Source organism: Podarcis pityusensis (genome assembly GCF_964106645.2).
Source record: "Podarcis pityusensis genome assembly, chromosome: 5".
NCBI lineage: Eukaryota > Metazoa > Chordata > Lepidosauria > Squamata > Lacertidae > Podarcis > Podarcis pityusensis.
In genome coordinates, this window is record NC_138032.1 from 99,267,311 (window position 1) to 99,285,037 (window position 17,727).

The window sequence follows — 17,727 nt, forward strand, 5'->3', positions numbered from 1 at the left end:
AAATATTATTTATGTTACTTATTTTTAAACTGTAAATACTGGATTCTTAAAGTAGCCATCCCGTGTGTTTCATTTTGAACATTTTCTCTTTTGAAATATATAAAAAAAAACCAGGGCCTCCATTGTACCAATACCTCCAGATTGTTCCCTGGACTGGTTTACATGTTACTTCAAAGCACTAGTTAAACTAAACCATGGTTTAAATGTGAACACACAAGGTGCTGGTGCACACTGCTGAAAGTGTAGGTGCCTGGCCACTTGCCCACTCCTGTTGTTGTCCTACACCTGGGAGCTAAGCCATGATCTTAGAATGACAGAATCACAGAATTGTAGAGTTGGGTGGAACCCCAAGGGCCATCTAGTCCAAACCCCTGCAATGCAGGAATCTCAACTAAAGCATCCATATTGTTTATTGTTACATCTGAACCAATGCTATTTTTCTAGCACAAGAGGTGCCGGAACTCATCCTGAATGCTTCCCTTGTTCTCTTATAATGGTAATGGAGCCCACCTGAGAGGGGCCGGAACTGAGTTCTGGTGAGTTCTGGCTGATAAAAAGCCCTAATCTGAACCCAGGCTTGTGAATTGTTTCTCTTGAAAACAAACACAAGCGGTAACGAAAGCTTGCTCTTGGCTCACTGCTCATAGTTGGAGGGGAACAAACCACTAAGTCAGACAATGGTTTGGCTCTTAGCAGTGCAGCACTTGTGACTTCAGCAGTGTGCACTGCTGAAGTGCACAGGAGAGGAGAAGATGGTGAAATGCAAACAGGGGACACAGAAAGAGCTGAACTCCTCAATGCCTTCTTTGCCTCAGTCTTCTCCGATAAAGAAAACAATGCCCAATCTGAAGAATTTGGAGCAAATGATCCAGCAAAGGAAACACAGCCCAGAATAACTAAGGAGATAGTACAAGAATACTTGGCTAGTTTAGATGTATTCAAGTCTCCAGGGCCAGATGAACTGCATCCAAGAGTATTAAAAGATCTGGCAGATGTGATCTCAGAACCACTGGCAGTCATCTTTGAGAATTCCTGGAGAACAGGCGAAGTCCCGGCAGACTGGAGGAGGGCAAATGTTGTCCCTATTTTCAAAAAGGGGAAAAGAGAGGACCCAAATAATTACCGCCCAGTCAGTCTGACATCAATACCAGGGAAGATTCTGGAGCAGATCATTAAGCAAACAGTCTGTGAGCACCTAGAAAGGAATGCTGTGATCACCAATAGTCAGCATGGATTTCTGAAAAATAAGTCATGTCAGACTAACCTGATCTCGTTTTTTGACAGAATTACAAGCCTGGTAGATGAAGGGAACGCAGTGGATGTAGCCTACCTTGATTTCAGCAAGGCATTTGACAAGGTGCCTCATGATATTCTTGTAAAGAAGCTGGTAAAATGCGGTCTTGACTATGCTACCACTCAGCGGATTTGTAACTGGCTGACTGACCGAACCCAAAGGGTGCTCATCAATGGTTCCTCTTCATCCTGGAGAAGAGTGACTAGTGGGGTGCCACAGGGTTCTGTCTTGGGCCCGGTCTTATTCAACATCTTGATCAACGACTTGGATGATGGACTCAAGGGCATCCTGATCAAATTTGCAGATGACACCAAATTGGGAGGGGTGGCTAACACCCCAGAGGACAGGATCACACTTCAAAACGACCTTGACAGATTAGAGAACTGGGCCAAAACAAACAAGATGAATTTTAACAGGGAGAAATGTAAAGTATTGTACTTGGGCAAAAAAAATGAGAGGCACAAATACAAGATGGGGGACACCTGGCTTGAGAGCAGTACATGTGAAAAGGATCTAGGAGTCTTGGTTGACCACAAACTTGACATGAGCCAACGGTGTGACGCGGCAGCTAAAAAAGCCAATGCAATTCTGGGCTGCATCAATAGGAGTATAGCATCTAGATCAAGGGAAGTAATAGTGCCACTGTATTCTGCTCTGGTCAGACCTCACCTGGAGTACTGTGTCCAGTTCTGGGCACCACAGTTCAAGAAGGACACTGACAAACTGGAACGTGTCCAGAGGAGGGCAACCAAAATGGTCAAAGGCCTGGAAACGATGCCTTATGAGGAACGGCTAAGGGAGCTGGGCATGTTTAGCCTGGAGAAGAGGAGGTTAAGCAGTGATATGATAGCCATGTTCAAATATATAAAAGGATGTCACATAGAGGAGGGAGAAAGGTTGTTTTCTGCTGCTCCAGAGAAGCGGACACGGAGCAATGGATCCAAACTATAAGAAAGAAGATTCCACCTAAACATTAGGAAGAACTTCCTGACAGTAAGAGCTGTTTGACAGTGGAATTTGCTGCCAAGGAGTGTGGTGGAGTCTCCTTCTTTGGAGGTCTTTAAGCAGAGGCTTGACAACCATATGTCAGGAGTGCTCTGATGGTGTTTCCTGCTTGGCAGGGGGTTGGACTCGATGGCCCTTGTGGTCTCTTCCAACTCTATGATTCTATGATTCTATGCTGCACATGTAGCTCAGTTGTGTTCAGCTGAGTAAACTAAGGTGAAAACAAGTTGAATTCATGCATCTAATAATTGTGCATCTAAACATACAATTATCTGTCCAGATTAAGATTAGTTGAAGTCTTAGAGATATACTAATGGGGGGATGTGTGTGGTGATGTGTGTGGGGGGAGCATGTCCCTTTATAGTCCAAAGATGTATCACTTTGTTTAAAGGAAGCAAAATATGACGCCTGTTTGATGCACAGCACCCGGCCAATCTACGTACCTCAACAAATGTTAACGTCATATGTTATCAGCCAGGAGGATGACCAAGACTGAACATATATGTGAAAAGTTGTGCTTACAAAGCACTCTGCCCACATCCTTGGGTCATACAAATAAAAATTCACTTGAGAAACAATGACAAGAATGAGCCAAAATAACTTATGGCAAATGCACTGTTCTTAACGCAGCATTCAAGCTGAGGCACTTGTTGTCACCTGTCCTTTAAAATACAGATTCGTTCTGTTGGAGGGCACAAAGTCCCTGGTCCTGTTTGCGATGCCTTTTGTCCCATTTTTGAAGTCATAAAAAATAAGATGTAGAAGTTTGTGCCCTCACTTGCTTGTCTCACGCAGCCTAGCTCAGAAGTTGAGCCCACCCACCAAGCTGGCTGATGGACGCTTCAGGCTAGCCAATAGAGCTTGCCAGCCAGCTGACTCTTCGGGGTTGGGCGGAGCACTTGCCAGTGACTTCAAGTTACAATAAAGGAGATTCTGACTAAACATCAGGAATAACTTTCTGATGGTAAGAGCTGTTAGACATTGGAACAGACACCCTTGGGAAATTGTGGACTGTCCTTCTTTGGAGGTTTTTAAGCAGAGGTTGGATGGCCATCTGTCAGGGATGCTTTAATTGAGATTCCTGCCTTGCAGGGAGTTGGACTAAATGATCTTCAGGGACTTGGGTGTAGGGATGAATGTACTTGCTCCACAACCTTAAACAGCTAATTGCCAGCAACAGCAGACCACGCAGGCGGACCAGATGCCCACCCTGTCCTCATATTAACTTTGGCTATACTATTATAGGACCTACTAATGTCTTCTCAGTGGCTGCTCCCAGACTTTCCTCTCTGTTGGGTGGCAGGTCACTGGCAGGTGAATACTTTCTTATTACAACAGGCTTTTAGAAACAGACACCTTGGAGCCTTTGCATGACCAGAAACTTCGCCTTATCAGGAGCCTGACAGTGTGGAGTCTTCTAAGTTTGTCCAAGTTTGGTGTAGAAGAATGCCAAGAGTAAGGAAAATTGGTGGACACATATCCTTGTTCCCTCCATAAAGAATCCACTGCTCCATTCTGATTCTGTTGTAGCCCCAACTTGCATTGGCACTCCGTGACCCAATTTTTTAAAAAAAGGCAAGTACCTTCCGCCCCCTCCCCCAGCTGATGTGGAAGATGGATGCTTGATATTCCACCTCAGGAGTTCATTTCTAGTATTCTAGTCCTTGGATCACACAACCTCACCATCGCTTTGTGACAGAAAGATTTGCATTTCCAACAAATTAAATGTTCTTCCAGTTAGCCTGGCTCTTACTAAAAATAAAAGCAAAACTTATTTCAATGCAGTATTTATAGAGGCCTGTGCTTGGTTCAGACTTTGTGTCTGAAATCTTGCTCTAAAGCCTTCAGCTTTATGGCTCAACATCCCTTGGCATGTTTCTGCCCATTTTAAATGTTACCAAATTATTGCTTTGACTTAGTGTGCTGTTGCTTCTTTGTTTATAAATGTGGAAACAGTTATGGTAGAATGAGTATGTCAATTGTAACTGTAAATATCACAAATGCTTTCCATATAATTATGAAATTATCTAATATGTATATTTTACAAAAATCAAGACAGCTATCTTTTTCACACTTTTTTATTCATCAATTCCTGTCCCTCTCAGTTTTTATTTTTCAGCTTTCTCTGCTTCCTCTCTCACCTTGCGGCATACATGTTTTTCCCCTTTAAAATGTTAAATAGAATATAATAAATAGGGCATTCGTAATACCCAATCTGAATTGTAGAGGTTTCAGATTGCAAATTTAAACAGCTATGAATGCTAACAACTAGATCATGTTGGAAACAATTGTCCAAATATGTATAAATGGAATCTGTGAATGGCTACATACCATAAGTTAAAGTTAACTCCTTAAATTGAAGCTAGGGAAGGTTCAGCCAAATGGCACATTTGCCGTTGGAGAGGGCCCCATGCACGTCTTGAAGATCTCCACATAGTTTGAACTGAACCACAAGCAGCTACAATACCAACTGCAACAGCATGAGTTATTTGTAAGCAAGAGCAAATCAAAGAAGGGTTTTAGTTTAATTTACAAATAAATCATTAAAGCATAATATAAGCCAACAATCAGTAGTTCACAGAGCCAAAAGGGGGATTGAGATTTCTATTGTACAATTAGTAGAATCAATGCTAGCTATAAGGTCAAGCAAGATAGGCGTCTGTAGGGTATTCCCCTCCCCAGACCAGTAAATAAGTGTCGACTGATCCCAAAGCAGCCAAGAAGGTCAGAGGCAGATGAGAGTAGTCTATGCCCTTCCACGTCTAGGTTAAGCAGGCCTCCCTAGGGTGCCTTTCTCTTGGTGCCCTAACATGAAAACATGGAACTAGCATTCTATAACTAAATCTACACAAACACATCACAACTGAGCTAAAGGTGATGGGGATATATAGAGCATGCCAACTTTCAATTGCTGAAGTGTATGTCCTTACTTAATAAGTGACATAGACACCGAGTGTCAGACGTTTTCTGCCACCGTGCAGCAGTAGCACTGGACTGGGAGTCGGCTCCTCAGTGCAGGAATTAGGAGGCATCTTTTACACAATTTCAAGTCTGCTCCACACACAGGAGACATACTAAACAAATGCAAAACAATGAGGTGTGACAGAAGCTGGGGGAAGACAAAGCTATTAGCAGTTGTTGTTGTTTAGTCATTTAGTCGTGTCCGACTCTTCGTGACCCCCTGGACCAGAGCACGCCAGGCACTCCTATCTTCCACTGCCTCCCGCAGTTTGGTCAGACTCAAGTTTGTAGCTTCCAGAACACTGTCTAACCATCTCGTCCTCTGTCGCCCCCTTCTTCTTGTGCCCTCAATCTTTCCCAACATCAGGGTCTTTTCCAGGGAGTCTTCTCTTCTCATGAGGTGGCCAAAGTATTGGAGCCTCAGCTTCAGGATCTGTCCTTCCAGTGAGCACTCAGGGCTGATTTCCTTCAGAATGGATAGTGTAATGGTTCTAGGGGTTGCTCGTGCGTAAGCAGGTGCCTATCTCACTGGCTGGGTGCAAACACCTGGCTGGGATGCCAAAGTGAACCTCTTCTGTCTGGACAGCCACTCACCCGTGGCTGACTCAATCGCTGGCAGAATCTGTGAGTGGGCATTTCTTAAACTTCTTCCAGCAAAGAAGTTCTTTGACGTCTAGTCTCCGCCTACCCTCTCTGCGCGAAAGCCTTCTGCGCAGGGAGGGCGTGGGCAACGGAGGACCCCTACTCTCCCCGCTGGTCCCAGGCAAGGAGTCATGGGACCACCTCGCCACTTCCCCCACCTGCCCCCCTTCTCCACTGGTGCTATGCTGATTCTCTTCCCCAGAAGATGGGCTGCTCCTCCCGATCCCTGGACGCTCTCTGGAATCCCTCTGGCTTTTGCGCTCCCCCTCCAGTACTGATGGCAGTTCCCTGACAGATAGGTTTGATCTTCTTGCAGTCCATGGGACTCTCAAGTGTCTCCTCCAGCACCATAATTCAAAAGCATCAATTCTTCGGCGATCAGCCTTCTTTATGGTCCAACTGCTATTAGCAGTACTTCATTCTGAAGTCAACAGCCTCCCCTGATCAGTCAAAATGAAGGGGGAAGGGGGAAGGAGATCGGGGGAGGCTCGGGAGTCACGGGCAGGCAGCGCGCCGTTGCACAGTTTTTTAAAAACTCAGAGCATTTATATTTCACAGGGTTTGAAAGAAGGGCGTTGCACCTTTATACACTATGCATGTGTGCTTGGGGCCAGGGTCTTTTGCCTCACCATCCCCACTACTGACTCCCTGTTGCTACTCGGCTTAAAAAAAAAAAAAAAGTGTCCCCGGATTCATTGAAAAAAATCTGGTAACCATATTGCAGACACACAATGTTGCCCCACTATTGTCTCCAAAGTCCTGCAAAACCTGTTTCATCAAAACCCTAACAAACACCTACATAATCTGCTTACCCAGAGGAGACAGTGGGATCAATAGAAATGAATGTATAGGCCACAGGCACGGCTGGCTGCATCTCATACCATTTCAGTTCTCTTGCAAAGAAATACAGTGGTACCTCCGGAACGGATCCCGTTCGCATCCCGAAGCGAACATAACCCGTGTCCGTGCGTCCGTGGGTTGCGCTTTGGCACTTCCGCGCATGTGCGCGATGTCATTTTGAGCATCTGTGCATGCGGTGAAACCCGGAAGTAACAAGCTCCGTTACTTCCGGGTCGCTGTGGAGCGCAACCCGAAAATATTCATCCCGAAGTGTATTTATCCCAAGGTATGACTGTACTATCATCTATCCTGTGCTTCATTTGAAAAAAAAAGGAGGCACTGCCTGGTACACACCCTTCCCCTCCCCCAAAGCTTCAAGCTTCCTGCCCCCTGGAGGAGTTTTGGCACACCCCACCAAAGGGGGGCTACCACAAAGTGGCATGACTAGAGCAGCTGTTTCCTTGACATGAAGGTTGCTCTAGCCATGCCACTTTGTGGTCGAAGAGCAAAGCAGTCCTCCTCTACCATAAAGTGGTGCAGCTAGAGTGGCCCACGCAGCAAGGAAAGGAAAAAGTAGCATTGGCCACTCTTGCCGTGCCACTTTGTGGTAGAATAAGCACTAGGGGGAGAAGGGGGAGGGGGAGATGGCCGCTCTAGCCATGCCACTTTGTGGTAGCCCCATTTTGGCGGGTCATGCCAAAATGGCTCCAGGGAAGCAGTGGAGGCGGCAGAGGCGAAAAGAGGTGGCGGTACAGCATACAGTTACGTACCACCTCAAAATAAACCCCTGCATCTATCTATCCCTTCCCTTTCACCAAAGCAGGGCACTGCCCACGCAGCTTACTCTTCCATTACAGATCAACACTTTATTGATTCTTATCAGCAGTTCAACACACTTGTCTCCATATATCCCAGCCATATCCCAGCAAAAACAAACCAGCAAATTGCCATGCATTAGGTTTGATAACCTTGGAAGCAAAGGCCATCCATAAATTCCTCCGTGCTTCAGGTTTCATACCTTTTGAGCTTCAGACACATCTTTATACTACTGACGCGGTCAAGAAGCAAATATTCCTGCTTTGCACCAAAGTCTGCATCAAAGTTTGCCATGTATAGATAGCCCTAACACAGCCTACAGAAAACTTCTTCATCAAACGTCTTCCAGTTAATAATAATAATAATTTTATTATTTATACCACATCCATCTGGCTTAGTATCCCTAGCCACTTTCAGTGGCTGTATTAGTGTATTCTCTTCCTATCTTGGCTTCTCAGAGTTTTAAAGTAAATGATGGTAAGATACAATCTTCATGGCACATAAATCTGATATCATTAACGATGTGTGGAGAGTGCTTTAAAACAAACAAACAAACAAATCCTTACCTTATCCTCTAGCCGGATCAGTCTGGCTCCTACCGTATAGTATCCTTTGTCTACTCCCTTTTCTTAAAAAAGAAAAAAGGGAAAAAATACTCAATTATATATATCTGGGGGGAAATGCAGCTAGTTTATTTAACATAGTTCTAGCAAGAAGGTAGTAGAAAATTGGCTGGCAACATGATTGCACTATATCCTCCATAATAGATAAATACCAACAGTAGTTGCTGGTGTGGTGGGGCGCAGCTGCCATCCTAACACCAATGTTGCTGCAGTTTACCTCAGTGATGCTGGTGGAGAAGGACAGCGGCAAGGGCACTGCTGTGTGGGCACAACAGAAGCACAGGGCCTGGCTCCACCAAGGCATCTGTGCCATCCCACCCTTGCTGCTGCCCTGCTCTGCCCAGCGCCACCTAGGTAAGCTGTAGGGACACCAATGTCAGGAGGGAGGCTCTGCCCCCCCCAACCACCACGGAATGCAGAGATCCATGTATACTGGGACACAAGAGAAGGGCAACCCCTGACATCCTTGGATAAAGGGCTGAGAAAGTTCCCTGCTTTCACAGCTAAATTAACCAAAGCTCTGACTCACATCTTTCTACCACTCATATTGCTGCCACTATCCAGATAAGTGAGGGGAGGGTGTCCTGATAGGGTAGAGCTAGTAGGATGATGCTATACAGCCAGCTAAGTTTGGCGAGGACCTGGTATTATGGAGAGCAAATCAAGTTAATCCAGAAAGAGAAAAGGAGTACTTTCTGTTCAGCCCTGCCCTCCTTTCCTGATCTCTGAGCTATGTTACGCTGATCTGTAGCTAAAGATGCATGGAGAAAACTGCCCATAAGATGCCCAGTCCTCTGACATTTGTTACATTTACATGCATAGTAAAAGGCACACATATAAGAATCATTAAATAGAGATGCTTTTCACAAACTTTTGTTGACTATCAGCTGAATATAATAACTAAATAGTGGCCTAAATTTTCAGTTAAATACCCCCCCCCCCCGCCCTTCATTGGCTGATGCAACTGATAGGTCTATAGAAATGTTCTGTACCTGGAAGAAAGAGGCCCGGCTTCCCCAAGGAATGATCCAACCTGAAAAGAGAATTTGATTACACAAGAATGTTATCAAGTCGATTTCATTATGCTTCAGGTTGTAGTGACGCCAATTTTGCTTGTGTGATCTACAGGACAGAGAGCAAGTCTACACAAGGACTGACAGAGCTTGAACCTTGTTCCTGCTCCTTATTAGTACATAGATGACACACAACTCTGCCTCATGTTTCCATTGGCTAATCCTAGGAAGGCTGTGAAATACCTGAACAGGTGTCTGGAGGCAGATTTGAGATAGATGAAGGTAAACAAATAGAAATATACCCTAGACAAATACAGAAATACTGTGACTGGGAAAATGGCTGATTCTGCTTGGATGAATTTACCTGGGGCTGAATTAGGTTGCACCTCCACTGAAAGACCATGTTTGCATCTTGGGGCTCCTCTTGGATTCAACATTACCTCCAGAACCAAAGCTGCCAGGGGTGGCAAGGAGTGCCTTTTATCAGACAGCTAGAATCCTATGTGAATATGGAGGCTAATGCAACAGCAATTCCTGTCCCAGTTACATCAAGACTGGACTGTTAAAATGGGCTCAAAATGGGGCTGCCCATGAAGACGGTGGAGGAGCTTCAGCTGGAGCAGCTGAGTGCAGCAGCCTGGATTTTCACAGGAACTAAACACTCATACCATATTACACCAATTCTTTGTCAGCTGCATTAGCTGCCTGTATACTTCAGGGAACAATTCAAAGTGTCGGTCATGACCATAAAGCCCTTAGTGGCATGGGATCAAGTTATCCAAAGGACTGCCCACATTCATACAAACCTGCCAGAGATTTGAGATCAGTGACAGAGGTTCTCCTCAGTCACCTGCTCAGGAAAGAAGTTCAGTTAGCAGGGCCAAGGCACCCAACACAGGCAGTTTTCTTTTGTGCATCATGAGCCATCTGGGCTGCCACCAGGGGCCTGGTGTTTCTGTTATCAACCTGGATATCTAGAATGGTCATGATAATATTAGAACTTTATAAATTTAGCATATCCATATCCATTTAAAAGGGCTTCACATATATTATCCTGGCATAATCTTTGCAAAAAGGACTCCACTGCATTCTTTTTCCCAAGAGGTAGAAGGTCCATTGTACACCATTGAAAACTGAGGTAGCATGTTGCTCAGGATACTGAGCAACATCAGGAAACTTCCCGTGTAAATTTTGCCTCTGCCACTCTTCTATCAGCCTCCTTTCTCTATTATGGGGATAATAAAACTGGCGAACCTTTCAGAGTTTCTGTAAAGACTGCAAGAAAAGAACATGCAAAAAATAATTTGAGCATTTGAAAAAAAGCTAAGGCATATTCCATTCCTCTGCGGGAACAATAACCTGTACATTATCTAACATTGTATTTAAAGAGACTTGTTGAAGTTGTGTTAACATACACAACTTCAACAAGTCTCTTTAATACAGTGTTAGACAATGTAACATCACCAATTTCTGTGTACAAAATACAGCATTTTTGCCCCCAAATGCTTTTCAAATGTATATCCCTCACTGCTAGCTCACAGGGCCCCTGAAGCAACTGTGAGCTGGGTACCTTCTTTGGAGTTCTTTTATTCGAACCATCATATTGAGATGCCCTTGAGAGTATTGTTCAATCACATCACGCACATCATAAGGCTTCCGAGCTTGCTGTGAAAAGAGAACAAATAAAAATGGAAAAGGTGAGAGATATCCTGTTTTTGCATCACTTGCTTTGAGCCATATAGATATTAATACGGTAGATTCCGGTGTATTAGGCGACTGGGCGTATTAGACGACCCCCCAAATTAGCAGCTGCAATTTGGGGATTTGTCCTAAAAGCCCAGTCACCTAATACGCTGGGCAGCTCCGTGCCGGGAGAAAGCCGCCTGGCGCGGAGCTGAGCCCGTTGCCTGCTGCTGCTGCTTCGGAAGAGGGGTGGGGGGCTTCCGCCCCGCGTCACCCATACCCGGCGACCCCTGACTTTTTAACCTCTTTTCCATGGTCACCTTATACACCAGAACCTACGGTACTTAAGGATTTGTGTAAGTACTTTCAGATCTTTCATGTACATTATCTTAATGCAGCACCCCTGCAAGATACATTGGTATTTTATCACATTTTCCTATTTCAGACAAGGAGTGGGAATAAGAGACAGTGGCTTGCCTAAGGTCAACAAGAGAGTTCATGGCAGACACAAGATTTGACCCAAGGACTTCCTGGTTGTAGCTCCATCTCTTAGCTACCATACTAAACAGGCTCAGACTTTACAAAATTTAGCATCTTTTATACACCTTTAAAGGGTTGGGGACACGAGTGGCACTGTGGGTTAAACCACAGAGCCTAGGACTTGCCAATCAGAAGGTCGGCGGTTCGAATCCCCATGACGGGGTGAGCTCCCGTTGCTCGGTCCCTGCTCTTGCCAACCTAGCAATTCGAAAGCACATCAAAGTGCAAGTAGATAAATACCGTATTTTTTGCTCTATAAGACTCACTTTTTCCCTCCTAAAAAGTAAGGGGAAATATGTGTGCGTCTTATGGAGTGAATGCAGGCTGCGCAGCTATCCCAGAAGCCAGAACAGCAAGAGGGATCGCTGGTTTCGCTGCTCAGCGATCCCTCTTGCTGCTCTGGCTTCTGGGATTCAGAATATTTTTTTTCTTGTTTTCCTCCTCCAAAAACTAGGTGCGTCTTGTCGTCTGGTGCGTCTTATAGAGTGAAAAATACGGTAGGTACCGCTCCGGTGGGAAGGTAAACGGCATTTCCGTGCGCTGCTCTGGTTCACCAGAAGCGGCTTAGTCATGCTGGCCACATGACCCGGAAGCTGTATGCCGGCTCCCTTGACCAATAAAGTGAGATGAGTGCCGCAACCCCAGAGTCGGTCACCCTAACCCTAACCCTTTACCTTTACACACCTTTAAAACATTCTGGACATGTGGAAGCTTTATTTAAACAAGTCCTAGTCATTGGCCCTGATCTGTGCTTATCGGGGGTCGGAACATCCGGATCATATGCAGAGACTGATTGATTGAGTGACTGATTCAAATCCAGCTGGAAACTGTGTACTATCATGCTATCTATACTGCCCTTTCACACTATTAAGCAAACACATACCCTTCAATTAATTCCATTTGCTTTTGCAAAAGGCTGTGGCACAAATTGAGGGCAGGGAACAGAAAACAAATACACAAGTACAATCATTAATATATCAATCTCATATACAGTATATCTATGCTTCCACCCAAACCCTCTTTACACATTCATCACATGTAGAGCCTCAGCATCTAGAGAGGGGCACGGGAGCCACGCTGTTGGCTCTCACCTCTGAAGCTGGAGGGACCCTTCCCCTGCTCAGACACAGGCCATGGAGGTTTCACTTACGCGTGCTTGTCAGGGATGGGGCCTGTGAAGGTGGTGGGGGAGTGGCAAGGGGTGTGACCCCCCCCGCCCACCTAATGTTTGCACATGCAGAGCCTCTTCATGCCATCAATGCATAAAGAAGATTTAGGAACACATTTAGTAACACATAGGTGTCTGATAGTGCAAAGAATAGCATAATACCGGGGATAAACAATTGCCTGTACAAAAGATTGTTGCTGGTCACCAAAGAAGTGACATATTATTTTATATCAGATTATGAAATTCAGCACCCAGCCAGTGACTGCATCATCTGGAATCGAAAGGTTTCATAGAACAGAATCATAGAATCATAGAACTGTAGAGTTGGAAGGGACCTTGAGGATCATCTAGTCCAACCCCCTGCAATGCAGGAATATGCAGCTGGTCCATACAGGGATCGAACCTGCAACCTTGGTGTTATCAGCACCATGGTCTAACCAACTGAGCTATCCAGGCTCATTTAAAGTGCCCCTCTAAGTCAATGAAAAGTTTCATGTAATAGATAGTTCTCCAGACCATAATCCACCTTTTCTCTTTATACTTAGGATAAACTTCAGATCGCTTCTTTAATTGATATAAGCTGCTGAATGCATATAGAGCTTTAGCTACACGAGGACTTAGGACAGTGATGGCCAAACTTGGCCTTCCAGCTGTTTTGGGCCTACAACTCCCATCATCCCTAGCTAACAGGACAAGTAGTCAGGGATGATGGGAATTGTAGTCCCAAAACAGCTGGAGGGCCAAGTTTGGCCATCACTGACTTAGGATAATGATTCACCCATATGTAAGCCATAGTGTAATATGAGGTTATGTACCACAGAAATCCAGGTTTGCCATGGCATGGACAGAATCCATAAGATAAAGAAATGCTGAGTTACATGATGCGGTCAGATACTATACCCTTAGTTTGGAAGTGTGGCAGGTAGAAGATGGAGGCAATGTCCAGAAGGGGCAGCAACCTACTGACAGGGGTAGCCCTCTCCTCCTCTCCCCTTCTCCTTGATTGCAGTTTCTCTGTCCTTCTGAGACTCCCATTCCCCGTTCCCACCCCCTTAACCCTTCAGAAGAAGATTGAGGAAATTTTCTAGGCAATTTCCAGTTAAAAAATAGCATTCAAGCCTTCAAACACCCTTCTTTCCTTGAGATTAGAGACACCTAGTCGCCTTGGTTCCCACAAGAATCCACAGCTAGCACTTCATTTTACTCTGAATTGTGCCTGGAGGGCACCAATCAGATTTCATTCAGGACGCTTTTAGCTAATCACACTGCTGCTGCAGTTCCATTTGAGCAAGGGGCAGGGAGACAGAAGTTTAGCCAACACACCACTTTGAAGACTCAGCAGGAGACTGGCGTAAAGAACGAGGAGGGAACTATGACATCATAATTTGGTTCTTGTGCTGTGCTGTGACAAAAGGACTAGTACCTTTTTTGAAGCGCAGCACAGAAATCTCCCCACCCACCTCTTAGACCTCACCATTTCTGCCCACCTCAGAGGCCCTAACCTTGCTGTTTCTCCCCACCATCAGCACTTACATCTGTGTGTGTCAGTCTGTGTATATCAGGTTGTCTGAGTGTGTCTCTAGGTCAAGTGTATGCTGCCTGCTGTAACCTTGGGCTCTACCTACCCTTAGCTCCACTCAGGGCCAGACCACCCAGGAGGCGACTGCCTCAGGCAGCAGGATCCAAAGGGACAGCAAATTTGGACTCCCATGAATGCACCGCCTACTGCAGCTGCAGAAGCGGCAGTGACAGCTACAATGTGCTCTTTGGAGGCCACATCTGCCAACTCCTCTGCAGCCCCCAACCCATGCCGCCTCTACAGTGGTCTCTTGGCAAACAGGAGGCACTGCCGGTATCTTCCCACCTTTGTTCTTGATGTAGACCTTCCATGACTGGGGAGAAGCACCTCAACCTGCTGTTAGATGCCCTTTCCTGCCCTTTACCTCAACAGACCCATGAGAAATCACCTACCACTGTTCAACACACTTTATTAACAGCATGTCTCCTCTTCACAGCTGAATTGATGGACAACCACATAAGTGTACCAAAGGTTGGTTCAAGCAATCAGTCTTGCCTCATCACCACTTACTCCATTGCAGCGAAATGAACTAAAGAGCCGTGCAGCCTGTTGCCAACACATGACAATTCACATCTGACACATGCAACTGCAGGCAAGCTAAAAAAACAAAACCAAAACTCATTGGATGGAGTGGAAGAAGGAGGTGGTGGTGACAGCAGCAAGTGTGGGAGAGGCAGGGAATTAGGCAGGGTCTCATATGCTCATTTATCTAGTTCATTTATTCAAGAGCACCTGAAGTGCATTTCTAGCAGAGTGAGTCCTTTTTATATTGCTGTGGGGGTGGGGTGGGGGTGGTAAAATAACTTTCGAAATCCTTCCCCCAACCCTATGCTTCAGAGTGGGAAAAACAACGCTAAAGAAATTCAACCAGGTAGACAAGCTTAGCCTGCCATATTCCCTTTTGTCGGGAGAACAGGCCTTTGCATAGCTAAATAGCTAGAGAGCTTCTGGAAAGCTAAGTAGCTAGAGAGCTTCGCTGCCCTGCCCTGCCTCCTCCCCTGGCTGGATGCAATGTCACCAAGGTGTCAGTGGGCAAAAAACGTCATGCCATGAACCAACCATTTTGTGCTGCCACAGAAATGGCGCAAGTCTCTGGCAACCTTCATTCAGTTCCAAGTGAACCAATCCTAGGCCACACATGGGCCCATGAAATGTCTCTGAGCTCAGAGAAGAAAATGGGGTGTGTATAACAATATATTGTGAGTGATATCCAACAAAGTAGTTTCATTAGTGAACTCTGGCTGTGCAACTGATTGTCCAGCAAACTATGGTCATTTCAAAATGGCATATTTGGAAAGACAATTAAGCTATTTTACAGGCAAAAGTTCAACTCTTTGCTCATTTTCACAATGACGCCCCTTTTGGCCTACACGCAAGTTTGGTGATAACTACTTCAGAATGAAACAAGTTTTGTAATACTGGATGTGGGGTGGGCATGGGACCCCATTCCTGCATACAGATTTAATATACAAGTTAGCAGGGAGTTTGACTGGACAGCTGTCATGGTCCCTTCCAACTCTACAATTCTCTGACTTAAGTTTAAAGGGAAAACAGCAGAACAAGCAAGCAAAAGCATTAATTAGCTACCTGACTGTTTTGTTGCTAAAAATACAAGGGCTGGCCAAGACACTAAAAATGAACCCCCAAAAAGAGAAAAAGTGAACCTGGAAAATTTGCATGACAATGCTATTATTCATGGAGTAAACACAGGAAAAGGAGGTGAAGACTGTGCTCTCTTTGTTTTTTTGCTGTCTTTGAATCTGCTTTATCTCCAAGGGGAATCTGGGGGTGGCAATGGGTCCCTCTTTTGGCTGTGGGTCAAGGGACCAGAAAAAGACTAGAGAAAGTACAGTGAAAATTTCAGTAATTGAAAAAGAAGTAACAACGGCTTGTTAGTCGTGTTGTCTGTTTTTTCTCTGCCACCAGCCTAGGCCAGAGATATTAGCATGCATTAAACCCTCCAGCATGTGATGGAGTCATGCTTGGAGTGCAGCCATGGGATCCTAGAAATTCCAGATAAAAGCAGAGAGGAAAAACTAAACTTGCAAAGAACAAGAAGAACAAGGACAACAAGCAGAGGAAACAGCCCCCCTCTCTCCCACCACCACCACCACCACTACAAAGAGAAACAGAAACCCATCCAAACAAAATTGTTTTAGATAATCTTCAGCAGTCTGGGCCTACCTGGACCTTGGTTTTGGGGAACACAGCTTCACTGTTTTCTTGACATGTGGTATGTGCTTGGAGGGAAGGGATGGACTATTACACTTTCAATTTTTTAAGGCTCTGAATTTATTGCTTTCTGCAACTTCCTGCTTACAGACGCTGACACATCGTTATTTCTGGCCAGGAAAAGCAGACTATTGCAACTGTGCCAGTATCACTCTCTGGACTTGACTGGCAGAGATGCTGTGAGAGCTGTTTGTCTAAGTATACCCCTCCCTCGCACCCAACCCCTCAAATCTATTTTTTGGGGCTCTCTATTGTATCACAATGGCTCAGTGCCTAGCTGTTCTAACAAAGGTTTGGGAAACAAAACCAGAAAAAGAGAGAGGAGGCTACCCAAAAGCATAATTAATCTTCTTCCTTCCTAATAAACCTCTCTTTGTTCATATAAAATCATCCACATTAGAATGTGCAGGCTGTAGAGTAATGACTAAGCTGCCCAGTCAGAGGCTGAGAATGCCTCAAATCCTAAACACACACAATGGAAACAAAAAATGGGGAGGGGCACTAACCTGGCATCCTCTGCAGGTCTTTTTAAGCGTAAATGCAGAAAAATAAAGAACTACAACAAAACCGTTTAATTACTCACTCATTCCAAAGTGAGAGATCTGCTACATGAAACACAGCTGTTGTGTGCAAGGCAGGTTCTGGAGGGAGGGGGGAGATATTTGATTCTGTTCCCATTTAAAGGCAAACCTACCTAATTTGGACTTTCCAAAACAATACAAGAACTGAAACACAGCCGCCCTTTGAAACTTGCACTCTTCCAAAATTTTGCAATGCATTGCTTCAGCAAAGCAATGTGTACACAAATGCATATACTAGGGTAAAGTGCTTTGCCAAAAATGGTTCACTAGTCAAAACTGCATATAAAAATGTGCATGTAAGGATAAAAAGGTAAAGGTAAAGGGACCCCTGACAATTAAGTCCAGTCGCGAACAACTCTGGGGTTGCGGTGCTCATTTCGCTTTACTGGCCGAGGGAACCGGCATTTGTCCGCTTCCGCGGACAGTTTTTCCAGGTCATGTGGCCAGCATGACTAAGCCGCTTCCGGCGAACCAGAGCAGCGCACAGAAACGCCATTTACCTTCCCGCTGGAGTGGTACTTGCACTTTGACGTGCTTTTGAACTGCTAGGTTGGCAGAAGCAGGGACCGAGCAACGGGAGCTCATCCCGTCGTGGGGATTTGAACCGTCGACCTTTGATTGGCAAGCCGAAGTGGCTCAGTGGTTTAACCCACAGCGCAAATTCACACTAAAATGCGGATGAATTTTCACACTGTATTTTTTTAAAAATTACAAACTGATATGAAAATGTGCAAAGCCAAACTTTAGATT

At 45.2% G+C, this 17,727-nt stretch overlaps 1 protein-coding gene across 7 annotated transcripts in view; it reads right to left on the reverse strand.

The window, feature by feature from the left end:
* The window catches only part of LOC308477160 (potassium voltage-gated channel subfamily KQT member 1-like), a 357,143-nt gene that overhangs the window by 130,451 nt on the left and 208,965 nt on the right, over positions 1-17,727 (reverse strand). For all 7 annotated transcript variants that reach the window (XM_081005502.1, XM_081005506.1, XM_081005504.1 and 4 more), the window contains 3 exons: positions 10,765-10,859; positions 9,174-9,214; positions 8,125-8,186 (listed from right to left, as the gene is read on the reverse strand). In XM_081005502.1, the coding sequence (XP_080861628.1) occupies positions 8,125-8,186; positions 9,174-9,214; positions 10,765-10,859 (198 nt within the window). The remainder of the gene's footprint in view (positions 1-8,124; positions 8,187-9,173; positions 9,215-10,764; positions 10,860-17,727) is intronic.